The sequence below is a fragment of the Podarcis cretensis genome (genome assembly GCF_951804945.1).
Source record: "Podarcis cretensis genome assembly, chromosome: Z".
Classification (NCBI taxonomy): Eukaryota; Metazoa; Chordata; class Lepidosauria; order Squamata; family Lacertidae; genus Podarcis; species Podarcis cretensis.
This window is the reverse complement of record NC_137184.1, coordinates 13,220,351-13,241,390: the sequence shown is the minus strand read 5'-3', so window position 1 is coordinate 13,241,390 and position 21,040 is coordinate 13,220,351. Positions and strand designations below refer to the sequence as shown.

Genomic DNA, 21,040 nt, shown 5'->3' with positions numbered 1-21,040 from the left:
GTCACAGAAATAAGGTGTCCTAAAAATATGCCCAAGCGGGCAATTGCATAATTTTGCAGCAAGCACTTGTTGATTTGGGTTGGGGGGGGGGAGAGACTACCAGATGCCTAGAAACTTGGGCTTGGAGAGAGTTGGGTTCAGAATAGCCTTGGACCAGCTTCTGTTTTTTGAAAACTGTGAAGATGCTCAATCAGGCACTGGAGTTACCTCGGCATCCTTGGAATGAGAAGCCAAAGAAACCAGCTTGGCACTGATCACATGACACACCTTCCACGCCAGGTTGACAAGAGCATTGCCCTGTGAGCGGGTGGCAGTGGCTGTGTTGAGAACCTACTGGGTGACACTGGCAACTGAGGAGGGGGAGAGAGGGAGAGATAGAGAGAAGAAGAAACAGGTTAGAACCAGGTTACTCAATGGCCTGCTCATATAATCCTGTCTCTGTGCCAGTGGTTCTCAAAGGGTGTGGTTTGCCACAATGGTGTGGCAAGAGAGGATGGCAAGTATGGCGGGAAGATTCAAGGACAATCAAAGGAAAATAACAAACATCTCAGGGTAGTAGGGTAGATTATGCCATCACAATATTATTTGTATTTATTTGCAGAATATGGATAGATAGCTTTTCAAAATCCAACAATGCTAAGAGTTGTTTCTTTTTGTTTTCCAATGTATTTCTTATCAATAAAAATAGAAGTGGCACAAGCAAATGTTTCTTCTGAAAATATGACCCAGAGGAAAACTTTGAGAACCATTGTTCTGCACTAAGATTTGATTCCAGGTCCTTCTCAACCACACACTGTTAAGATTCGTTAAGTTGGCTCAGAAAAGATACCGGACATCCTATGTGGTGGAAAAACTATGGGACTGCCTGCCTGCCCTAATTAATTAAATTTATACACCACCTGACTGTAAATAGAACCTCAGTGTTTTATTGATAATTTTAATGGTTTTATGTTTTGTTTTGTAAACAGCTGTGAGGTTTCATTTACAATCAATTAGTACAGTAATTTTGAAAAAACAACAACCCCAAAATGGGAAAAACCTTTAAGGAAAGTAAAACAAATACTATAATTATCAATAAAAGTCAAAGTTCACTGCCATAACAAGAAATCTTAGCAAGTATGTATGACGAGGTTGTTCAGCTCCATAACTAGGGTATATTTGTCACAATATTGAACTCCAATCAGCAGTACAATAGTAATCAGAATATGTTTAACCACAGAATAGGCTACGGGAAGAGGCTGTAGCTCAGAGGAAGAGCATCTGCTTTGCATGCAGAAGGTCACAGGTTCAGCCTCTGGCTTCTCCAGGTAGGGCAAGGAGAGAAACCTGCTTGCAATACTGGAGAGCTGCTGCCAGTCAGTGTAGACAATATTGAGCTAGATGGACCCAATGGTTTGACTCAGTATAAGGCAGGTTCCTCCTATATTACATATTCCCTGCCTGATTTTTCTCTAAAAATCATTTTCTCCCCCACCCTTCCTTCCCACCCACTCCACCTGATTACCTTTTGCAACCCTTTCCTGGTTGGAGGTCATAATAACCTGCTTGGCATTGGCTGCAGTCCCGCCCAGTCACATGGGGGAGGCAGATGCACTGACCGGTGACATCATCACAAGTCGCTGCTCCATTGGTAGAGCCTCCAGGGTTACACTTGCAGGCTAGGAAGGATGAGGGGAGGGAAAATACATTCTTACACTTAAATACTTGGTGGGCTAAGCCTACTGGTCTTGGCACAACCCAGGCCCCCCATTCAACATTTGTTGCGTGCATTTAAAATCTAAATTTTCCATTCTGTTGGCTTGTTTGTTTTTTTCAAAAATAAATAGTTTTTATTGTTTTAAACCTGGGTGGGGAGCTTCTTTTGGCCTCAGGGCCACATTCTATTGCATTCAACATTCCAAGGGCCACATACAAATGGATACTCCATCCAGTGGGCCACGGCATGCAGAGCAGTCCGAGGCTGAGCCACTGCCAGGCCAAGCGGAAGCAGGACCCCAGCTCCTACCTGATCTTTGCTCTTTGCTGCAACGGCCTCGTTCCACTGTGGCGCTTCTGGGGCACAGTGCCCTCCCAAGCATGTGCATGCCCCCCCACCCCAAAACCAAAAAATAAAATAAAATAAACCCCAAACCTGGACATTTCCATTAAAATATAAAAATCCGCCTGGATGGGCATTTTGGCCCCCAAAACAGGATATGTCCTTATATGCAATTGTTCTACAGCTGCTTCATAGAAGTGGTCAGGGCCAGAAGCAAAAAAAGGTGGGGCAATGAATGTAATTTTTACCTTTTTACAATAGGGTTGTTTCTACACACATTTACATCCCTCTCTATCCAGGCCAGGCAAAAACACTCCATAAAAAAAGATTAAGATAGTGCTGACTGAGGTTTCCCACCTGTGTTGTAATTTATGATTTTGTGGAAACCATAATTTTATGATTATTTTTCCTTTTTAGTTGCCTTTGAAGTGTCCAGAAACATCAGTTGGTTTAAACAGGATTAGCTCCAGAAGGCAGCAAGGCTGGACATTCACCAGGGCACCAAAGTTAGCAACAGGGCCCACTGCTCTTGCTACAATTTCCATTTAGCACAGGAAATCCAGGAAAACTGGATGCAGCCTAAAAGAATTCTCATATTCCTTATTTTGCGGCTTCCATGTTATGGGAGAGTCACGGAAGGTGTCGCGCCAATAAGCCCATGTGGAAGTGGGCAGGACACAGGGCCCCCTCTTTCTTTTAAAAATGGGAAAAAAATATTTGACCTACGTCAATGTCAGAGCATCTCACCAGACACAGGAGGGTGATAAAGGCATAATGAAAACAGATACTTTCCAAGAAATATAGACTCCTTTCTTTATCTATGTTAATGACCAAAATCAAGATCAAAGTTGGGAGTTGAACATTTGCAGTGATGTGACCTAGAAGTAAAGCAGCAAGCTGGAGAGAGAGACAGGGCAACATTTGAGAGCAATGTTTGATTTCTGTTTGAATCCAAGGCTGCAACTGTAGGAGAAACAAGACCCTTTTGGGGTGTTGATGCTGTGAACCCCTCCAGGCTCAGGTTGTATATATGTGTAAATATCATAAAGATACTACAGTCTCAACTGTGCCTCATTCCAAAAGGAAAAATGGACTTTGGGTAAGAGGCTGGAACCCCTGGAATACTTTTTTTAACTTCTGCATGCTGCTGGACCAAAAGGTTTCCAAGTAGCTCTCAGGGTGAGTGGAAGGCCTGTACTCACGTGTACACTTCACAGCATGGTTGGTGGCTAGTGGATCTCCATAGAAGCCTTCCTGACACCTCTCACAGTGTCCTCCTGCTGTGTTGTATAAGCAGCGGAGACACTGGCCTGAGACAGGATCACAGTTGCCCACGGCATTGGGGTCCACGTTGCTGTTGCATTCACAGGGGTTGCAAGGTCGGACTGGACCATTCCTTCCCAGGGGGTCCCCGAAAAAGCCATCATCGCACAGCTCACAGAGTCTCCCTAGAGAAGAACAGCAGAGGTAGGGAGAACCAGGTTTTGTCAACAAGTCCCGCCAAAAGAGACTGCAGATGGTATTGCAGTTCCTAAGAGAGCTGAAAGCAGTTTGCAAAAGGTATCACTTTCCAAAGCGTACACATGTAACGCAGGTGCTTTCTGGCTGAGTAGAGTTGGTAGGTTTTTGGAACAATAGGAATATAACTTGTTCATCCTGTTCTGTGGGATAACTGCTTTCACTATGGTTACTAATTCCTCTTTCAAGCCATCTTCAACTGTCTGAAAAATATCACATGTTGGTCTCCTAGGAAGCATTACAGCAGCAGCCCATCTGCCATTATTAACTCAGGCGGGAGAATTATTTCACTCTGCTCTGGTGTTTGTCATCACTGACATGAATCCAAACTTCCCTATAAGCCATAAAGACAAAATTGTATGTTCCTTTTTCTTCTGAAATTGATTTTCTGTCACTAATTGCAAATGACACAGAGGTATAAAATGTTTGTTGCTGATTCCATGAGTCAGTGTTTAAAATAAACATAGAGGTTCATTCGAACAACGACAGAGTGACAGAGGAGAATGGGAGAGAGCAAAGGCAGAAATATATCCCCAGATTTAGTTCCATAGCCATAAGGACCAGCAACTTGCACTTTAAAAAACCCCAAGGAGAACTGAGATTCTCAGAGGTGCCTTGAAAAGCAGAGAGAGCTAAAGGAGGAAGTGGGAAAGAGCATCTATTTACTTTTCAAGGGGAAATAAGGCACCCACCTCAGGACCAAGGGAGCAGTTTGTGGAGCAGGGTTCAGAGACTTCATGGTCACCAGCAAAACCCCCCCACAGATTGGCAGATTGGCAACCACTGGTTTAACGTATGAGCACAGCCCCAATAGTTATACGCACCTCTTTGTCCCAGTGGGCAGTGGGTACAGACCACCTCTCCGCTCTGTGGGAGACCGAGGCAAGGCGTCTGGCCAGGGCAAGGGCAAGGTTTACAGTCGTCAAAGCGGCCAGTGAAGGGGTTGCCATGGAAACCAGCGGCACAACGCTCACAGGATGGCCCCTCTGTGTTGTGGAGACATTGGCAGAGGCCTGGTGGGAACAGAACAGGTGATTTTTAGATAATCATCTTTTCTCTAAAATAAAAGCTGTAGAAGTAATTAGAGGCATAAATATCAAAAGTAAGTTGGCAGAATGTTCCCTAATAGACCGGAGGGAGACACACAGAGAGAAGAGGATAAAGGAGGAAAGAGGCTTAAAAAACAGGGCAAGTTTTATTTCAATTATTTTTAGCTCAGAAGTAAATACTCCCAGTTTATTTTTCCATTGGGCTAGCTGTGGATGCCAGAGTCTTGTGCTGCCCTCCCAAAGATGGATAAACTGGACAGACTTTGGTAATCTTTCGAAACCCAAATAGATATTCTCAATGATTAATCTTCCCAGAACTCTGGGTGTGGGAAGGAAAGTCCAGGGCTCTGGCAGTCTCCTTCCTAACGCTGGGCAAGCATGTAGTAGCCCTCATGCCACACTCCTACAGTAATCCTTGCAGCCTGCACAAGGCCAATATATGGCGCCCCCAAGTGGATCTTCTCAATTTTGTGACACCTCAGATTTTATGACTGAAATGTAAAACTATGTAAAAAGGAGAACAAATATAATGGAAGAATATAACCTACAACCAAAGCACGTACTACATGCAATGTGTTATATGATATATGAGGTTCTGAGAATGACAGGCTAAAATGAGTATCCCACATAAACATAGGTCAAAAAGGAAAAGACTTGCAGCAAGGGCTACAACTGTGATTTTATTTTACCGATAATTTTGAAATTAGCACCTTTCACTTAAAATAAAAGTTGTAGAAGATACTAGTAGCATGTGTATCAAAGGTAAGGTGAGATAATGTTCCCTAACAGAGAGGAGAGAGAAACAGACACACCAGCACACACAGAAGGGGAGCGGAGAGGAAAGAGACTTAAACAAGAGGCTTTTGTGCCGCCCTCCCCAAGATGGATAAAATAGACCAGACTTCGGTAATCCTTTGAAGCCAATATTTGGTGCTCCCAAATAGATATTCTCAATTATGGATCTTCCCAATTTGTGCCGCCTTCACTCAGTGCCCTGTGAAGGAAAACTGTCAAGACTCTGGCAGTACCCTAGAGTCCTTCTCTCCATCCCAAAGATGGGAAAGTCCCCACAGAGTCCCTACAGAGCCCCACAGAGCCCCAGCACTGCCCTCCCCACAGCCACATAATCATTGCAGCCTATGCAAGGCAATATTTGGCACCTCCAAGTGGATCTTCTTAATTTTGCACCACCTCCCATTTTAGGAGGACTGAAATAGCATAGCACTATCTAACAAGCAGAACAGGAATAGTAATGGGCTGGAAACACTTTTAAGTATCTCAGGATGAATATACCCTACAACTAAAGCAGGTCCTACGTGCAATGTATTATATTCTATATGAGGTTCTGCTACTTGGAAAGGCACAGATATTGACAGACTGAAATGAGCATCCAGTAGGTCAGAAAGGAAAAGGGCTGCAACAAGGGCTGGGCGATGTCAACATCGTGATATGTCACCAGCTAAACATTGTGATACACCAATATTTTTTTAAATTATCACCTTTGGTCTAAAATAAAAGACACACCAGCATACACAGAAGGGGAGAGGAGAGGAAACAGGCTTCAACAACAAAGGAAAGTTTTTTAATATTAATTTTAAATCAGCAATAAATAATCCTAGTTTATTCTTCTACTAGAAAAGCAAGCGTCAGGAACATGGAGGGGAATGACTAACTTCTTTCAAAGCCAAAATGTGCTGCCCCCTCCAATTGGATTGTCTCAATTATGGATTTTTCCAATTTTGTACCACCTTGGCATGGCACCCTGCACAGGAAAACCAGGCTCTGGCAGGGTCCCAGAGCCCTTCTCTCTTTCCCAAACCTGGGCAAGCACTTACCAGACTTCAGGCTTTTGGAAGGTGGTGCCAGGGCTCTAGCACCGCCCTCCCAAAAGCCACACAAAATGGATGCACTTTGTAATCTTTCCTAAAATGGCCGCGGCCTGTGAGAAGCTAGGATAGTATTTGGCGCCCCCAAGTGGATCTTCTCAAGAATGCATCTTCTCACCTTTGTGTGGGCAAGCCCTTAATAGGTTTCCGGCTTCAGTATGGTGGTGCCAGGTCTTTGGAAGCACCCCTAGCACCGCCCTCCCAAAAGCCACACAAAATGGATGCACCTTGTAATCTTTCCTAATATGGCTGCGGCCTGTGGGAAGCTAGGATTTGGCGCCCCCTGGTGGATCTTCTCAAGAATGCATCTTCTCACCTTTGTGTGGGCAAGCCCTTAATAGGCTTCCGGCTTCAATATGGCGGTGCCAGGCCCTTGGAAGCACCTCAAGCACCACCCTCCAACAGCCACACAAAATGGATGCACCTTGTAATCTTTCCTAATATGGCTGCTGCCTGTGGGAAGCTAGGATTTGGCGCCCCCAAGTGGATCTTCTCAAGAATGCATCTTCTCACCTTTGTGTGGGCAAGCCCTTAATCGGCTTCTGGCTTCAGTATGGCAGTGCCATCCCAGCCTTAGCGCCGCCCTCTTCCAACAGCCACACAAAATGGATGCACTTTGTAATCTTTCCTAAAATGGCAGCCTCTGGCAGCCCAATATTTGGCGGCCCCAAGTGGAACTTCTTAATATTGCAATGAAGGCTGGGCGATTTCAACATCGTGATATGTCACCAGCTAAACATCGCAATATACGGATGTAACACAATGTCTAAAATAAGGATGAAACTATGTAGAAGCAAACGAACGGGATAATATTCTGGGAACGGCTATTACCTAGGGGGTCTAAATTTTATAAACTCATACTTACCTTTAACATATTGTTACAACCGTTATTTTATAGCGCAGATAATTTTAAAATTTGCTCCTTTTCTCTACAATCAAACCTGTGCAGGCAATTAGTAGCCTAGATATCAAAGTTAAAGTGGGAGAACATTTCCCAACAGACACAAGGAAGATACACAGAAGGAAGGGGACAAGGGAGGAATGAGGCTTAAAAACAGAGCAAGGTTTATTTTTTGAAATAACCCGTTTAGGGAAGTAAATAAATAGAGCACGTGCACACGCGCACGCACACACAAACACACACACGCAAGCAGAGCTTTCCAAAGTTTTCATGCCTGGGACTCACTTTTAGGCATACATCATTTCGAGACACAGTAATTCAGTTTTCCTAGCAAACTGCAGGTTAAATGAATCCCTTTCCACCCCCCAGGAAAAAGCGGGGGCGAGTGTTCGGGTGGCAGGACACACTTACGCATTGCGACACACAGTTTGGAAAGCTCTGCACTAAAGCAAAGCTGCAATCGCATTTGTTTTACTCAGCTGTGGGAAGGTTCTGTTCAGGCTCTGGCAGTTTCCCAGAGTCCTTGTGTTGCCCTTTCAAGGGCAGATAAAAAGGATCCTTAAAATTTTGTGCCACCTCAGCTGGGCATACTGTGCAGAAAAACTGCCCATACTGCTCTGGCTCTGGGAAGGAAACTCCAGGGCTCTGGCAGAACCCTAGAGCCCTTCCCTCCTTCCCACAGCTAGGCAAGCACTTACTGGACTTTCCGCAGCCTCCAAAAGCCCTAGCACCGCATTCCAAAAGCCACACAAAATGGATGCACTTTGTAATCTTTCCTAAAATGGCTGCAGCCTGTGGGAATCTAGGATAGTATTTGGCGCTCCCAAGTGGATCTTCTCAAGAATGCATCTTCTCACCTTTGTGTGGGCAAGCCCTTAATAGGCTTCCGGCTTCAATATGGCGGTGCCAGGCCCTTGGAAGCACCCCTAGCACCGCCCTCCAACAGCCACACAAAATGGATGCACCTTGTAATCTTTCCTAATATGGCTGCGGCCTGTGGGAAGCTAGGATTTGGCGCCCCCAGGTGGATCTTCTCAAGAATGCATCTTCTCACCTTTGTGTGGGCAAGCCCTTAATAGGCTTCCGGCTTCAGTATGGTGGTGCCAGGTCTTTGGAAGCACCCCTAGCACCGCCCTCCCAAAAGCCACACAAAATGGATGCACCTTGTAATCTTTCCTAAAATGGCTGAAGTTTATGGGAAGCTGTGCCGCCCCAAGTGGATATTCTCAAGTATGCATCTTCCCACCTTTGTGTGGGCAAGCCCTTAATAGGCTTCCGGCTTCAATATGGCGGTGCCAGGCCCTTGGAAGCACCTCAAGCGCCACCCTCTTCCAACAGCCACACAAAATGGACCCAGTTCTTAATCTTTCCTAAAATGGCGGCCAATTTGGCGCCCCCAAGAGGATCTTCTCAATTTTGCAAGGAGGGCTGAGCGATATCTTGCTTTTCAACATTGTGATATGTCATCGCGATATATACTGATACAGCACCATGTCCGTGTCTGAAATATGAACAGAGATATGTAGAGACGAACAGGGTTACGTGCCGGCAACTCATACTACTTAGGGGTCTAAAACTTATTCATTTTAAGTTACGCTTAAGAAATTGTTACAACTGTGATTTTATATTACCAATAATTTTTAAAATAATACATTCTCTCTAAAATAAAAGCTGTAGAAGAAATTATCAGCGTAGATGTCAAAGGTAAGGTGAGAGAAAGTTCCCTAACAGAGATAAGGGAGACACAGATGGGGGGGGGGCAACAGGAAGAAAGAGGCTTAAATAGGGCAAGAATTATTTTTATTGTTTTAAACTCAGCATTAAATAACTCCAGTTTATTTTTCTACCAGAGTAGTGGAGGCTGCCAAGCGAACCACAGTAACATGCCAGGCTTTGGGGAGGGGAGGCAGAAAAGGCTTCCTACTCTTGCAAGAGCCCAAATTTTGTGCCACCTAGGCAGGGTGACTCTTGCTTAAAAACTGGAGGCTCCAATTTGGCTCTGGGAAGAAAACTGGAGGGCTCTGGCAGCACCCTAGAGCCCTTCCCTGCTTCCCAAAACTGGCCAAGCAGTTACTAGACTTCCAGCTTCAGGAAGGCAGTGCCAGGGCTGAGGCAGCCTCCAAGAGCCCTAGCATCGCATTCCAACAGCCACACAAAATGGATGCACCTTGTAATCTTTCCTAAAATGGCTGCAGTCTATGGGAGGCTTTGCCGCCCCAAGTGGATATTCTGAAGTATGCATCTTTCCACCTTTGTGTGGGCTTCCGGCTTCAATATGGTGGTGCCAGGCCCTTGGAAGCACCTCAAGCGCCGCCCTCTTCCAACAGCCACACAAAATGGACCCAGTTCTTAATCTTTCCTAAAATGGCGGCCAATTTGGCGCCCCCAAGAGGATCTTCTCAATTTTGCAAGGAGGGCTGAGCGATGTCTTGCTTTTCAACATTGTGATATGTCATCACGATATATATACCGATACAGCACCATGTCCGTATTTGAAATATGAACGGAGATATGTAGAACGAACAGAGTTACGTGCCGGCAACTCGTATTAGTTAGGGGTCTAAAACGTATTTATTTTTATTTACACTTAAGAAATTATTACAACTGTGATTTCATATCACCAACATTTCTTAAATCTGCACCTTTTCTCTAAATAAAATCTGTGGAAGAAATCAGCAGTACAGATGTCAAAGATAAGATGAGAGAATGTTCCCTAACAGAGATGAGATAGACACAGATGGGGGGGAGGCAAAGGGAGGAAAGAGGTTTAAACTCACAATTAAATAACCCCCGTTTATTTTTCTATCACAATAGTGGAGGCTGCCATGTGAGCCACAGCAACCTGCCAGGCTTTTGGCAAGGGAGGCAGAAAGGGCTTTGTGCTCTTGCAAGAGCCTCAGATTTTGTGCCATCTAGGCTGGGTGCCCTGTGCATAAAAACTGCAGGTACAATATTGTGCCACCTTGCTGTGACACCCTGCGCAGGAAAACCAGGCTCTGGCATCTTCCTAGAGCCCTTCCCTGGTTCCTAAAGCTGGGCAAGCACTTACTAAACTTCTGGCTTTTGGAAGGCGGTGCCAGGGCTTTGTGCCACCCTCCAACAGCCATACAAAATGGATGCACTTTGTAATCTTCCCTAAAATGGAGACCTCTGGGAGGCTAGTATAGGCACCCCCAAATGGATCTTCTCAAACATGCATCTTCTCACTTTTGTGTGGGCAAGCACTTACTAGACTTCCGGCTTCAGGAAGGCATTGCCAGGGCTGCCTCCAGAGCCCTAGTGCCACCCTCCCAAGGCCACACAACACTGATGCACTTTGTAATCTTTCCTAAAATGACAGCAGCTTTTTGGCGCCCCCAAGTGGAGCTTGTCAATTTTGCAGCACATCAGATTTCTGAATGACTAAAATAGCATAGAACTATGTAAAAAGGAGAACAGGAATAATGTACTAGAAACACTTTTAAGTACCTCAGGAGGAATATACCCTACAACCAAAGCAGGTCCTGCATGCAATGTATTATGGCATATATGATATACCGCTACTTGAAAATGCATAGAGATTAACAGACTAAAATAAGCATCCTACATAAACATAGGTCATAAAGGAAAAGTGCTGCAACTAGGGCTGGGTGATGTCTGGCTCTGGAAAGGAATATTCAAGATGGGCAATCAAGTACTAGATTTCCGGCTTTGGGAAGGCAGTGCCAGGGCTCTGGCATCACCCAGAGCTCTAGCGCCGCCCTTCCAAAAGCCACACAAAATGGATGCACTTTGTAATCACTCTTAAAATGGCATCCTCTGCATAGCCAATATTTGGCGCCATCAAGTGGATCTTCGCAAGTATTTTTGGATGAAATAGCATAGTACTATGTAAAAAAAAAAAATGAGAATAGGAATAATGGTTCGAAACAGCATTAAGTACCTCTGGAGAAACATACCTTACAACAAAAGCAGGTCTTACATACAACATATTATATCATATATGAGAGTCTGCTATCTGAATAGCCAAGGAGATTGACAGACTAAAATGAACATCACACCTAAACATAGGTCAAAAAATAAAAACAGCTGCGATGAGGGCTGGGCGATGTCTGGTTTTCAAAATTGTGATATGTCACGATATACCGATATATAAGACCATGTCTGAAATAAGAATGGAACTATGTAGAGACAAATGGGGTGATGTATTTTGCAACTCCTACTACTTAGGGGTCAAAAATTTACCTATAAGCTATTGTTATGCCGGTTATTTTACAGTACAGATAATTTCAAAATTAGCACCCTTTCCTAAAATCAAAGTTGTAGAAGTAACTAGTAGCATAAATTATCAAATCTAAGGTGGCAGAATGTTCCCTAACAGACAGGAGGGAGATTCAGACACACCAGCACACACAGAAGGGGAGAAGGGAGGAAAGAGGCTTAAACAACAAGGCTATGTTTATTTCAATTATTTTAAACTCAGAAATAAATAATCCCAGTTTATTCTTTTTCTTGTATTAGCAGCAGCTGCCAAGCAAGCCTCAGCAACATGGGGGGCTTTCGAGAGGTGAGGCAGAAAGGGCTTCCTGCTCTTGTGACAGTCCCAGCAAAGTTCAAGTATCATGAGGTCTCCTTCAACTACCTCCTAGCCTGGTGCTGGCACTTTGAACAAGAAACTCATGGTGTCTACGTAAGTTACTGAGGAAAGGTCCTTGATAGGCTGCTTTCTTTGATACATGCTCTTGTGCTTCTCTGCCCCCTGCAGAGCAAACAGAACACTGCTGTTTGAATCAGGGTAGAGACGAAATTTTTTGAAACCCTGACGTACTGCAACCCATGTCAGAAAGTTTAGATTTTGGTGAATTTCCTTTAAAAAAAAAAAAAAAAGCTCAACAACTTTTGTTTCTGGATTTGGCAATCCTGGGACATGCACACATCATAGTTTGTGCCATGTCAAACCAGTTTTGGACAATGTATCACATACCCTCCAACATTTCTCCGACGAAAATAAGGACTTCCCATTCCACAATGATGATTTTACTATTTATACCCCCCCCCCACACACACACATCTTACTGGGTTGCCCCAGCCACTCTGGGCAGCTTCCAACATAATTAAAATTAAAAAAGATTGCCTTCAGATAACTCCATCACCTCCAACATTTCTTCAATGAAAATAGGGACATCCTAAGGAAAAGTGGGATATTCTGGGATCAAATCAGAAACAGGGATGGCTTCTCAAAATCAGGGACATCCCTGGAAAATAGGGACACTTGGAGGGTCTGGTATCACCCAGCCCTAGCCCAAACAAAAAGGTTTGGAGGGCTGCATTTGGGCCCCAGGTCCTAGATTTCTCACCCCTGTTTTATCTGCACATAAACCATCAGGTATTTCTGTTGAATAAGCTCCATTGACGTGAATGGGCATTACACAAGAAAACAGCTTCCTGGAACTGGAGAAAGGATGCCTGTTGCTAGTAAGCCTGCTTAAATAGTTTCAACCACCAATAAATCACACCGGCTCATCATTTCTGTTAACCATCAGCAGTTTTAGCCCATAAAAAGTGGAGACAGCATAAAGAAATAAATGCAAGCTTCAAAATGGGATGCAGGTGACTTGCAAAGGTCTTAAACTTCAAATAGAGCATAGCCAGAGAACCTCTGATTATGAAGGGCCGTGTCTGTAGATTCAAAAAAGCCCTTTCTTAGAGATCGCTCCAGGTAGACAGAGAAGCTGTTTCCAATACGAAATCAAAAGAGAATTGGAAGAAGAAAAGAGTGTAGAGCAACACACTTTTGCATGTGGTTAGGAGTGATATGTCACAACTTGTCACAGCTGCCCCTAGGTCCCAGCTCACAGAGGACCAACGCCCGATCGTCGTTATGTACAAAAGTCTTTATTGAAGTTCAACTTCCATTCCAAAGCCGCAGCGCGCAGCCCTACGTCTTAAACCCTAGACCGGCGAAGTCCCGTCTGAATCTCCTCCCCTCTGGCACCAGTTTAAGATCCTAGCCCTGCTCCACCTTTTCCGTTGTTCTCTCCTCCTCTGGGTCCTCCTGCCCGCCGGGGCATTGCCCTTTCTGGACTCTTCCGACGCTGAGTCGGCTGACTCCTCCCCCTGTCTCCGGCGGGCTTTAGGACCCGGTTCCCAATCCTCATTCTCTGCTGTCCCGCGCTCCTGTACATTTGAACTTGCCTCTCGCGCCAACCCAGTGACCTTCCTCCTGACCGTCACACTGCTTCTGTCACTGCTTCCCTCTTCCGGGATACTGCCCGGATCTGACCTCCCCTCCGTTGTCTGGCTCTCCGATGGAGGCGTGGCCAGCCCTGACTTATCTTCACTCCCTGGTGTGGAATCCTCTGCCCTCGATACCTGGGACTCTTCCCCCCCACTATGCTCTGGTGGGGAAGCTGGTCCTGATTTCCAACTGCTACTCTGGGAGTCCCTGCTGGCCCCTTGCTCCTGGAGTGTCCCCCTTGGGAATCCCCTTGCCCTGGCCACTGGCGCCCCCTTCTGTGAATCTTCCGATTCGCTGGAGAGGCTCATGGAATCTCTCGGGCCACTGTCATCCTCTCCTACGCTGCCCTCAGATTCTTCCCCTTCGCTCTCCATCTCCCCTCTTCCCTGTGCTTCTGCTCCTGAACCCCTGACACAACTGTAAACACAATTGCCTTTATTAATTTTTGAAATTTGGTAAGCCATAAGAAAAGGTTCCAAGTGATGGCAAATACTGTAGGGGAACTGCCACAAAAACAGTAAAGTTTTTGGATCAGCACTAGCTATCATTTACAGTAGCAGGAGCTGCAAGAAAATGTTGCAGCATGAAGTCATCTTAGGGATGTAAGGAGGTAGCAGTTTCCATCCCATCCACCATTCACTGAAATCAGTGCTGTTTCCATTTCCCCACAGTTCAAGTTCCACTACAGCCTATTTCATTCATTTCACTAGCCACTACAACTGAAACAAACAAGATTAGTTATGTGATTGATTTACATGATAACACATTTGGATAATGTGTCTTATGTGATTTCTATTTTGTTTCCTTGATGCTAGTTGCTGACCGTAACAATAAATATTTTACTTGATTTTAGTGGAAGGAAATGTTAAAAGCAATGCATACAATCACATAATTATTTTCGTAGCATTTATGGAAACAACAGTGCTCATATTTGCTTGCTTGGTTTTAATTTCTGAACTTTGATGAACAAGCACATTGTGGCAATTTCCGCTCCTGTTTTGCAGCAGGATTTCCCAACATGTCTAAGAGCTTCTATTCAGGGGTTCAGTCACCTATGTTCTCTACCAAGATAATCCATTTCATTTACACCACCACCCACCATTCACTCGTGTTCTACACCCACTGAACACACTCAGTTCACAATTTCCTGCAAAGGTCCATCTAACCAGTATAGCAAGCAACACAAGATGGGAACAAGGCTGTATTGGCTGGCTTGGAGTTTGCTCTGGGAAACAGAGTTGCAAACAGAGCCGGGCAAATGGGGGCAAGGAAGAAGAGGGTGGATGTGGCAGGGCTGGAAGAAATCAAATGACTGGCAAGAGCCTATCTGACGGACGCACAGCTTGATTGAAGGAAATTAGAGCTGCAAGATCAAAGCCCTGGAATTGCATCCAAGGATTGCGTGGAACCAGAAAGGAGGAGACCAGACGCAGTGGAATTCCTCAGTAAAAAAAAGGCGGGGGTGGGAGAAGACAGCAAAGCGTTGTGCTGTTTCCATTTGGTAAAACAAAGGAACTTGTTAAGAATTTTCCTATTTTTTTTTAATAAAAAGGAGCAATACAAGCCTTTGTGCATCTCAGTCATGTCCCATGAAGCAGCCCATATGTTGCAGTAACAGAGCACGAGCCAGATGCTGGCAGCCTCTAAGCACATGTGTGTGTGGTTTGTAGAATCACACACAACAGCCATACCTGGATTGGGTTAACTTGGTCACTGTGTGGACATGCCCAGTGATATTTTCCTTTCAGTCTGAATGTTACTGTCCATGTTAACTTTGTACAGCTGTACCTCAGGATGCGAACGGGATCCGTTCCGGAGCCCCGTTCGCATCCTGAATGGAACATAAGACGCAATGGCGCGACGGCGAGTCTACGCGTGCGCAAGTCACGTTTCACCGCTTCCGCGCATGCACGTGATGTCATTTTGAGTGCCTGCGCATGTGTGAGCGACGAAACCTGGAAGTAACGCACTCCGTTACTTCCGGGTTGCCGCGCAGCACAACCCGAACGCGCTCAACTTGAAGCACATTCAACCCGAGGTATGACTGTACTGGAGAAATCCTGGGAGTACCGTGTTTTTCGCCCTATAGGACGCACTTTTTCCCCTCCAAAAATGAAGGGGAAATGTGTGTGTGTCCTATGAGGTGAATGCAGGCTTCAGGAAGCTATCCGCAAGCCTTGGGAGCCCACGAGAGTTCCCACCGCGGGAAGTCCTCCCACAGCTTGCGCAGAGCTGCCTCTATCCCAAAGCCTGGGTGTGCTAAGCAGTCGTGCCCGGGCTTCGTGTAGCTCTGCACAAGCTGCAGGAGCCCTCCCATTGCTTGTGCAGAGCTGCTTCTATCCCGAAGCTTGGGCACGCTGAGTAGTCGCGCCCGGGCTTCGGGTAGCTCTCCACAAGCCGTGGGAGGGCTCCCACGGCTTGCGGAGAGCAGCCTGTTCTGGGGGATGGGGTCGGGGGAACCTGGGGGGGGAAATAATTTTTTTTTCTTTATATCCCTTCCAAAATGCTAGGTGCACCCTATGGGCCGGTGCGCCCTATGGGGTGAAAAATACGGTACTTTTAAATGATATTCCTGCACTATGGGGACTAGGGATAGGTGAATCTGCAAATTTTTCTAATTTTTCCATTCTTAAGTTCAGCTCACCACATTTCCACATCAGTTTGCAATAAAAAGAAGTCATTGTGAAAATTCATTTACTCTTCAATTGCTTTTGGGATATTTTATCAGAAACGATTCATAAACTGAACTAAGTAATACAAATGTGAGAAATTATTGATTCTTATTTATTTATTCATTGCATTTCTATCACACCTTTTCCTCCAAAGAGCTTGAGTTGGTGCACATGGTTCTCCCCACTTCTCATTTAATCCCCACCACAACCTTGTGAAATAGTTTAGGCTGAGAGACTGTGACCAACCCAAAATCACACCTAGCGAGCTTCATGGCTGAGTGGGGATTTGAACCCTGGTCTCCCAGGTCCTTGTCTGACACTCTAACCACTATACCAAACAGGATGGCAGAGACAGAAAGAGAGAGAGAGGACTGACCTGTGTCAGGATCACAGCTGCCATGTTGGTTGCAAGAGCAGGGAACACAACTGACCAAGGGGCCACCGAATGGCACCTCCCTCTTGAAGCCAGGAGCGCAGGACTCACAGAACTGGCCAACGTATCCTTGCGGGCATATACATTCTTCGACCCACAGGGCAGGCTGAGAGAGGCCTGGGCGAGCTGACATAAGCTGGACTTCCTTCAGGAGAATCCTACCTGAGGGGAAAGAAGGGAGGCCCAGGGGGAGGAAAAGACTCAGTTGCACACCTAGTCATGGTGGCTGTGCTAGCAACACAGGCAGCTCCTTTACACCGTCAGATCCTTCGGTCCATCTAGCCCATTCTTGCTTATGCTGACTGGCAGTAGCTCTCCAGGGTCAAAGCAAGTGATCTCTCCTAGCCCTACATGGAGATGCCAGGGACTGAACCTGCAACCTTCTGCATGCAAAGCAGATATTTATCAGTGAGCTACAGCCCCTTCCCTATGTTATACTTCCAGTGTTGAAGGTAGTCTGTCTCTGAATGCTAGTTGCTGGTAACCATGAATGGGGTGAGTTACTGTTACATTCAGGTCCTGCTTTTGGGCTTCCCATAGGGCATCTGGTTGGCTAAGTGTGAGAATAGGATGCTGGACTAAATGGACCATTTGTCTGATCCAGCAGGGCTTTTCTTAGGTTCTCAGCCTTCCAATACTCTTATTTTTCCTTCCCCTCTCCATGCATCCAAGATGCAGTAGAAGCCACCAACCTATATGTTGGATGGCTTTAAAACAGGATAATCATCATCATCATCATCATTATTATTATTTATACCCCGCCCTCCCAGGTCAGAGCCGGGCTCAGGGCAGCTAACACCAGTAAAATTACAATAAAAACATAATGGAGGGGGACCAATTTAAAATACAGGTTAAAATACAATTTAAAAAGCAGCCTCATTTTAATAATAGCCCATAGATCAAAACCATGAGGGGAGGGAAACATAAGGGTCAGACTGAGTCCAAACCAAAGGCCAGGCAGAACAGCTCCGCCTTGCAGGCCCTGCAGAAAGATGTCAGGCCCCACAGGGCCCTAGTTTCTTGTGACAGAGCGTTCCACCGATTCGGGGCCAGTACTGAAAAGGCCCTGGCCCTAGTTGAGACCAATCTAACCACCTTGCGGCTTGGGACCTCCAAAGTGTTGTTATTTGTGGACCTTAAGGTCCTCTGCGGGGCATACCAGGAGAGGCGTACCAGATTAGACAAACTATCCACAATGGCTATGTTCTACCTCCATTTTGGGAGGCAGTATGCCTCTGAATACCAGTTTCTGGGAATCACAAGAGGGGAGAGAAAGGTTCTGCTTTCACAGACTTCCCATAATGGATGCCTGGTTGGCAATTGTAAGGACACTGGACTAAATGGGTCTCTGGTCTGGAACAAGCCAGGCTCTTCTTATGCTCTTATTCAAATTCAAGCTCACTTAAAACCAGAGGTCTTGAGGAATTGCACATTTTACATGACCGCCTACACCAGGGACCAACTACACATAGCAGGTTTTCAGATGACTTACCTGGTCCATAACTGCTTTTGGCCTGGATCCGAAGCACTGTCAGGTTGGAGAGCAGGCGCTGGAACTGGAAAGCTGACAGAGCTGGTTGCATTTCTTCCTCAGCCTCGTGAAGCCTTTGAGTAATACAGGATTGGAAGCACACAAAGGGGCTCATGGGGAAGCAGGATGAGAGCTTTAACAATGGCCTTATCACCCCCAGTGAAATGACACTTATCCGACTTCTGTTTGCTCCCTTGTCAGACCTGAGCACTTGACCATTTAGTGGCCAAAGTTTTAATGGATCGCAAATCAAATCTCTCTGATGCCAACTAAAAATTGACTAGAGTTAACTGAAAAGCAATAAAGTGCACTGTACTGCCCTGTGTTGGTTGTATTTATTTCTTTAAATGCTCCTCAAAGCTCAAACAAAAAATGAGCTGGTTATAGGAGCACCTAACAATAACTTATTAATATTACTATTTAGTTAAGAGTGCTACATTAGGACCTGAGAGACCAGGCTTCAACACTCTCCTCAGCTGCAGGGTGACTTGTTGCCAGTCACAGCCTGGGTTGCTGTGATGATAAAAATGAGCAGGGGAAGAACATGCTAGCATTTCACTCCTCCGCTGCAAATACAGCTGTTGCTAGCAGCTCAGAACAGGTTCAGGATTTCAGGATTTCAGGTTTAGGATTTCAGCTTAGAAGATGTAAGCACTTTGCAAGAGGTTTGAAAAGTGGAGGAGAGGGTGGCCTGCCAAAACTCTTGGTGGGTTGGCTGTAACAAAGGGAGAGGCACCATGGCTGGATCCTGTTTGTAGACCTAAGCCTGCTGCTCCTAAGAGAGGAGCAAAGAATATTGTGATGTGAATGCTCTGTACACTGTAGGCTCACGTTGTATATATGTGTAAATAAACCATATATCATAAAGACACTGCAGTCTTTGCTATGCCTAATTTACAAAGGAAATACACTTCGGGTAAGCACCTGGAACCCCTTGCACCACTAAGAGATCAGGGTGGCATGGAACAATATATGTATATAAAAATATAACATTTTTAAATCTAGAAAGCACCACCATGAGCAATGTGGTGCCTCCCAGATGTTTAGGACTACAACTCCCATGATTCCTGACCATTGGCCATGCTGGCTGGGAGTGATGAGAGCTGCAGTTCATAAAAATCTGGAGGAAACCAGCTTGGCTACCCTAGTTACATATCACAACAAATATCACACATATATATTCACATGAGCAAAATAAAACTTTTTAAATTGGGTAACCTTGATTTTCTCTTGACCCTCTCTTTACTTTTCATTTGATCACCACAATGCCATTGTTTACTGTTTGCATCCTTGAGAATTTTTAAAAGGCTGTTAGATCAAAACACCTTGGCTTGTGATAGGAACAGGTGAGGAAGAATGGTAGAGAAAAAGATACCTGAATGCTATCATGTGCTCTTCACAGTATGTGCCATTTCTGCTGTCTTCTGTATCGGCATAACTGGCTGACACTGAGATGCCATCCCCCTCCAAAATCAGCCCAATGGGGAAAGAATGGAAGTCAGATGTGGTGCTTGCTATGCGGAAGAACACGGAGAGGGTTTGCCCGTAACTAAGGCGCTGGTCACCCAGGAACCTCTCTAAGGATTGAGAGGGAAATTCAGAGGAAAGGCAAAAGTTAGATAGTTTATTTATCACATTGCATTTATATCCCATCTTTTCCTCTAAGCAGCTCAAGGTGGTGTACATGGTTCTTGTCTCTTCCCATTTCATCCTCCACAATAACCCCGTGGGGTAGGTTAGGCTGAGAGATAGCAACTGGCAACTATCTCCCTGACAGCTTAATGGCCAAGAGGGGATTTGAAACCTCGACTCAGAGATCCTAGGCTGACGCTCTAACCAATACACTATACTGGGGCTGGATGAACAAATATCTCTATTTCAGTTTCTATCAGTTTTTCAGTTTTCCAATTTTAAGTTCAGTTTGCCACTTTTCCACCAGCTGTTTGTGATTTATTATTATTATTTAAAAACATTGCAAAAAATTGTCAGCATCTGTCAACGCTGTACACATTTTTGCCCAATAAATACATGGTTTGCAAGCAATTTTCCATAAGGGAATGCATTTTTCAATGTTGTTTTTCAGAAAAATATGCATTCTTAGGTGCACTTTCCCCCGTAACACACATGTCTTTTGGCTGCAGAACCTGCATCAGAAAATTTGGCAAAGTGTGAATTTCAAAGGAGCCTTGATGGTATTGTTCTGTGAAGTGTAAATTAAATAGGCTTCCATTAAAGTGTGGATTGAACACTTTGGGTTCCGCACCTTTGCCTCCATCACCCATTGATGAGGAATCTGACTCCTGGTCCCTGACATAGTCAAAGTGATGACCTCAAGCTGGAAGGATACTGGCACCACAAGCTACTCTTGCAGAGCAGTGAGCATCGAGTGACCAGCTTGCTATGTGCTTTTGGGACTGGTCCCAAGGGCAAATTCCTTCCAGAGGGCCATTTGGACCTAGGGTCATTGTGATAAACTGCAATGGAAGGAGCTAGCAGCCTTGGGAGAAGAATTTTCATCACTTCCTGCTTTGCAGATACTATACCTGGCGCTATAAAATCAGCCTCTTCCTCCTCTTGCTCCAGGAAGATCTCTCCTCTAGTCCAGCGGAGGGGGACCTCCTGCCCACTTGGATTTACTGCTTTCCAGCCATCGAGTCCTGGTTAAAAACAACAAAACACAAGCAAAGAGAGAGAAAGAGTGACAAAGCAAGTCTGGCTGACCTTGCAATTTAGCTCGCTTTTGCCTACAAGGTTGAACCTAGGTTCTTCTACATGCAAGACAGATGAGCTACAGC

The 21,040-nt window shown here is 45.3% G+C and overlaps 1 protein-coding gene across 2 annotated transcripts in view; it reads right to left on the bottom strand.

The window, feature by feature from the left end:
- The window catches only part of LAMC3 (laminin subunit gamma 3), a 67,730-nt gene that overhangs the window by 21,498 nt on the left and 25,192 nt on the right, over positions 1–21,040 (bottom strand). For both annotated transcript variants that reach the window (XM_079962533.1, XM_079962534.1), the window contains 8 exons: positions 20,789–20,902; positions 19,621–19,822; positions 18,207–18,319; positions 16,658–16,876; positions 4,381–4,569; positions 3,241–3,486; positions 1,505–1,658; positions 208–350 (listed from right to left, as the gene is read on the bottom strand). In XM_079962533.1, the coding sequence (XP_079818659.1) occupies positions 208–350; positions 1,505–1,658; positions 3,241–3,486; positions 4,381–4,569; positions 16,658–16,876; positions 18,207–18,319; positions 19,621–19,822; positions 20,789–20,902 (1,380 nt within the window). The remainder of the gene's footprint in view (positions 1–207; positions 351–1,504; positions 1,659–3,240; positions 3,487–4,380; positions 4,570–16,657; positions 16,877–18,206; positions 18,320–19,620; positions 19,823–20,788; positions 20,903–21,040) is intronic.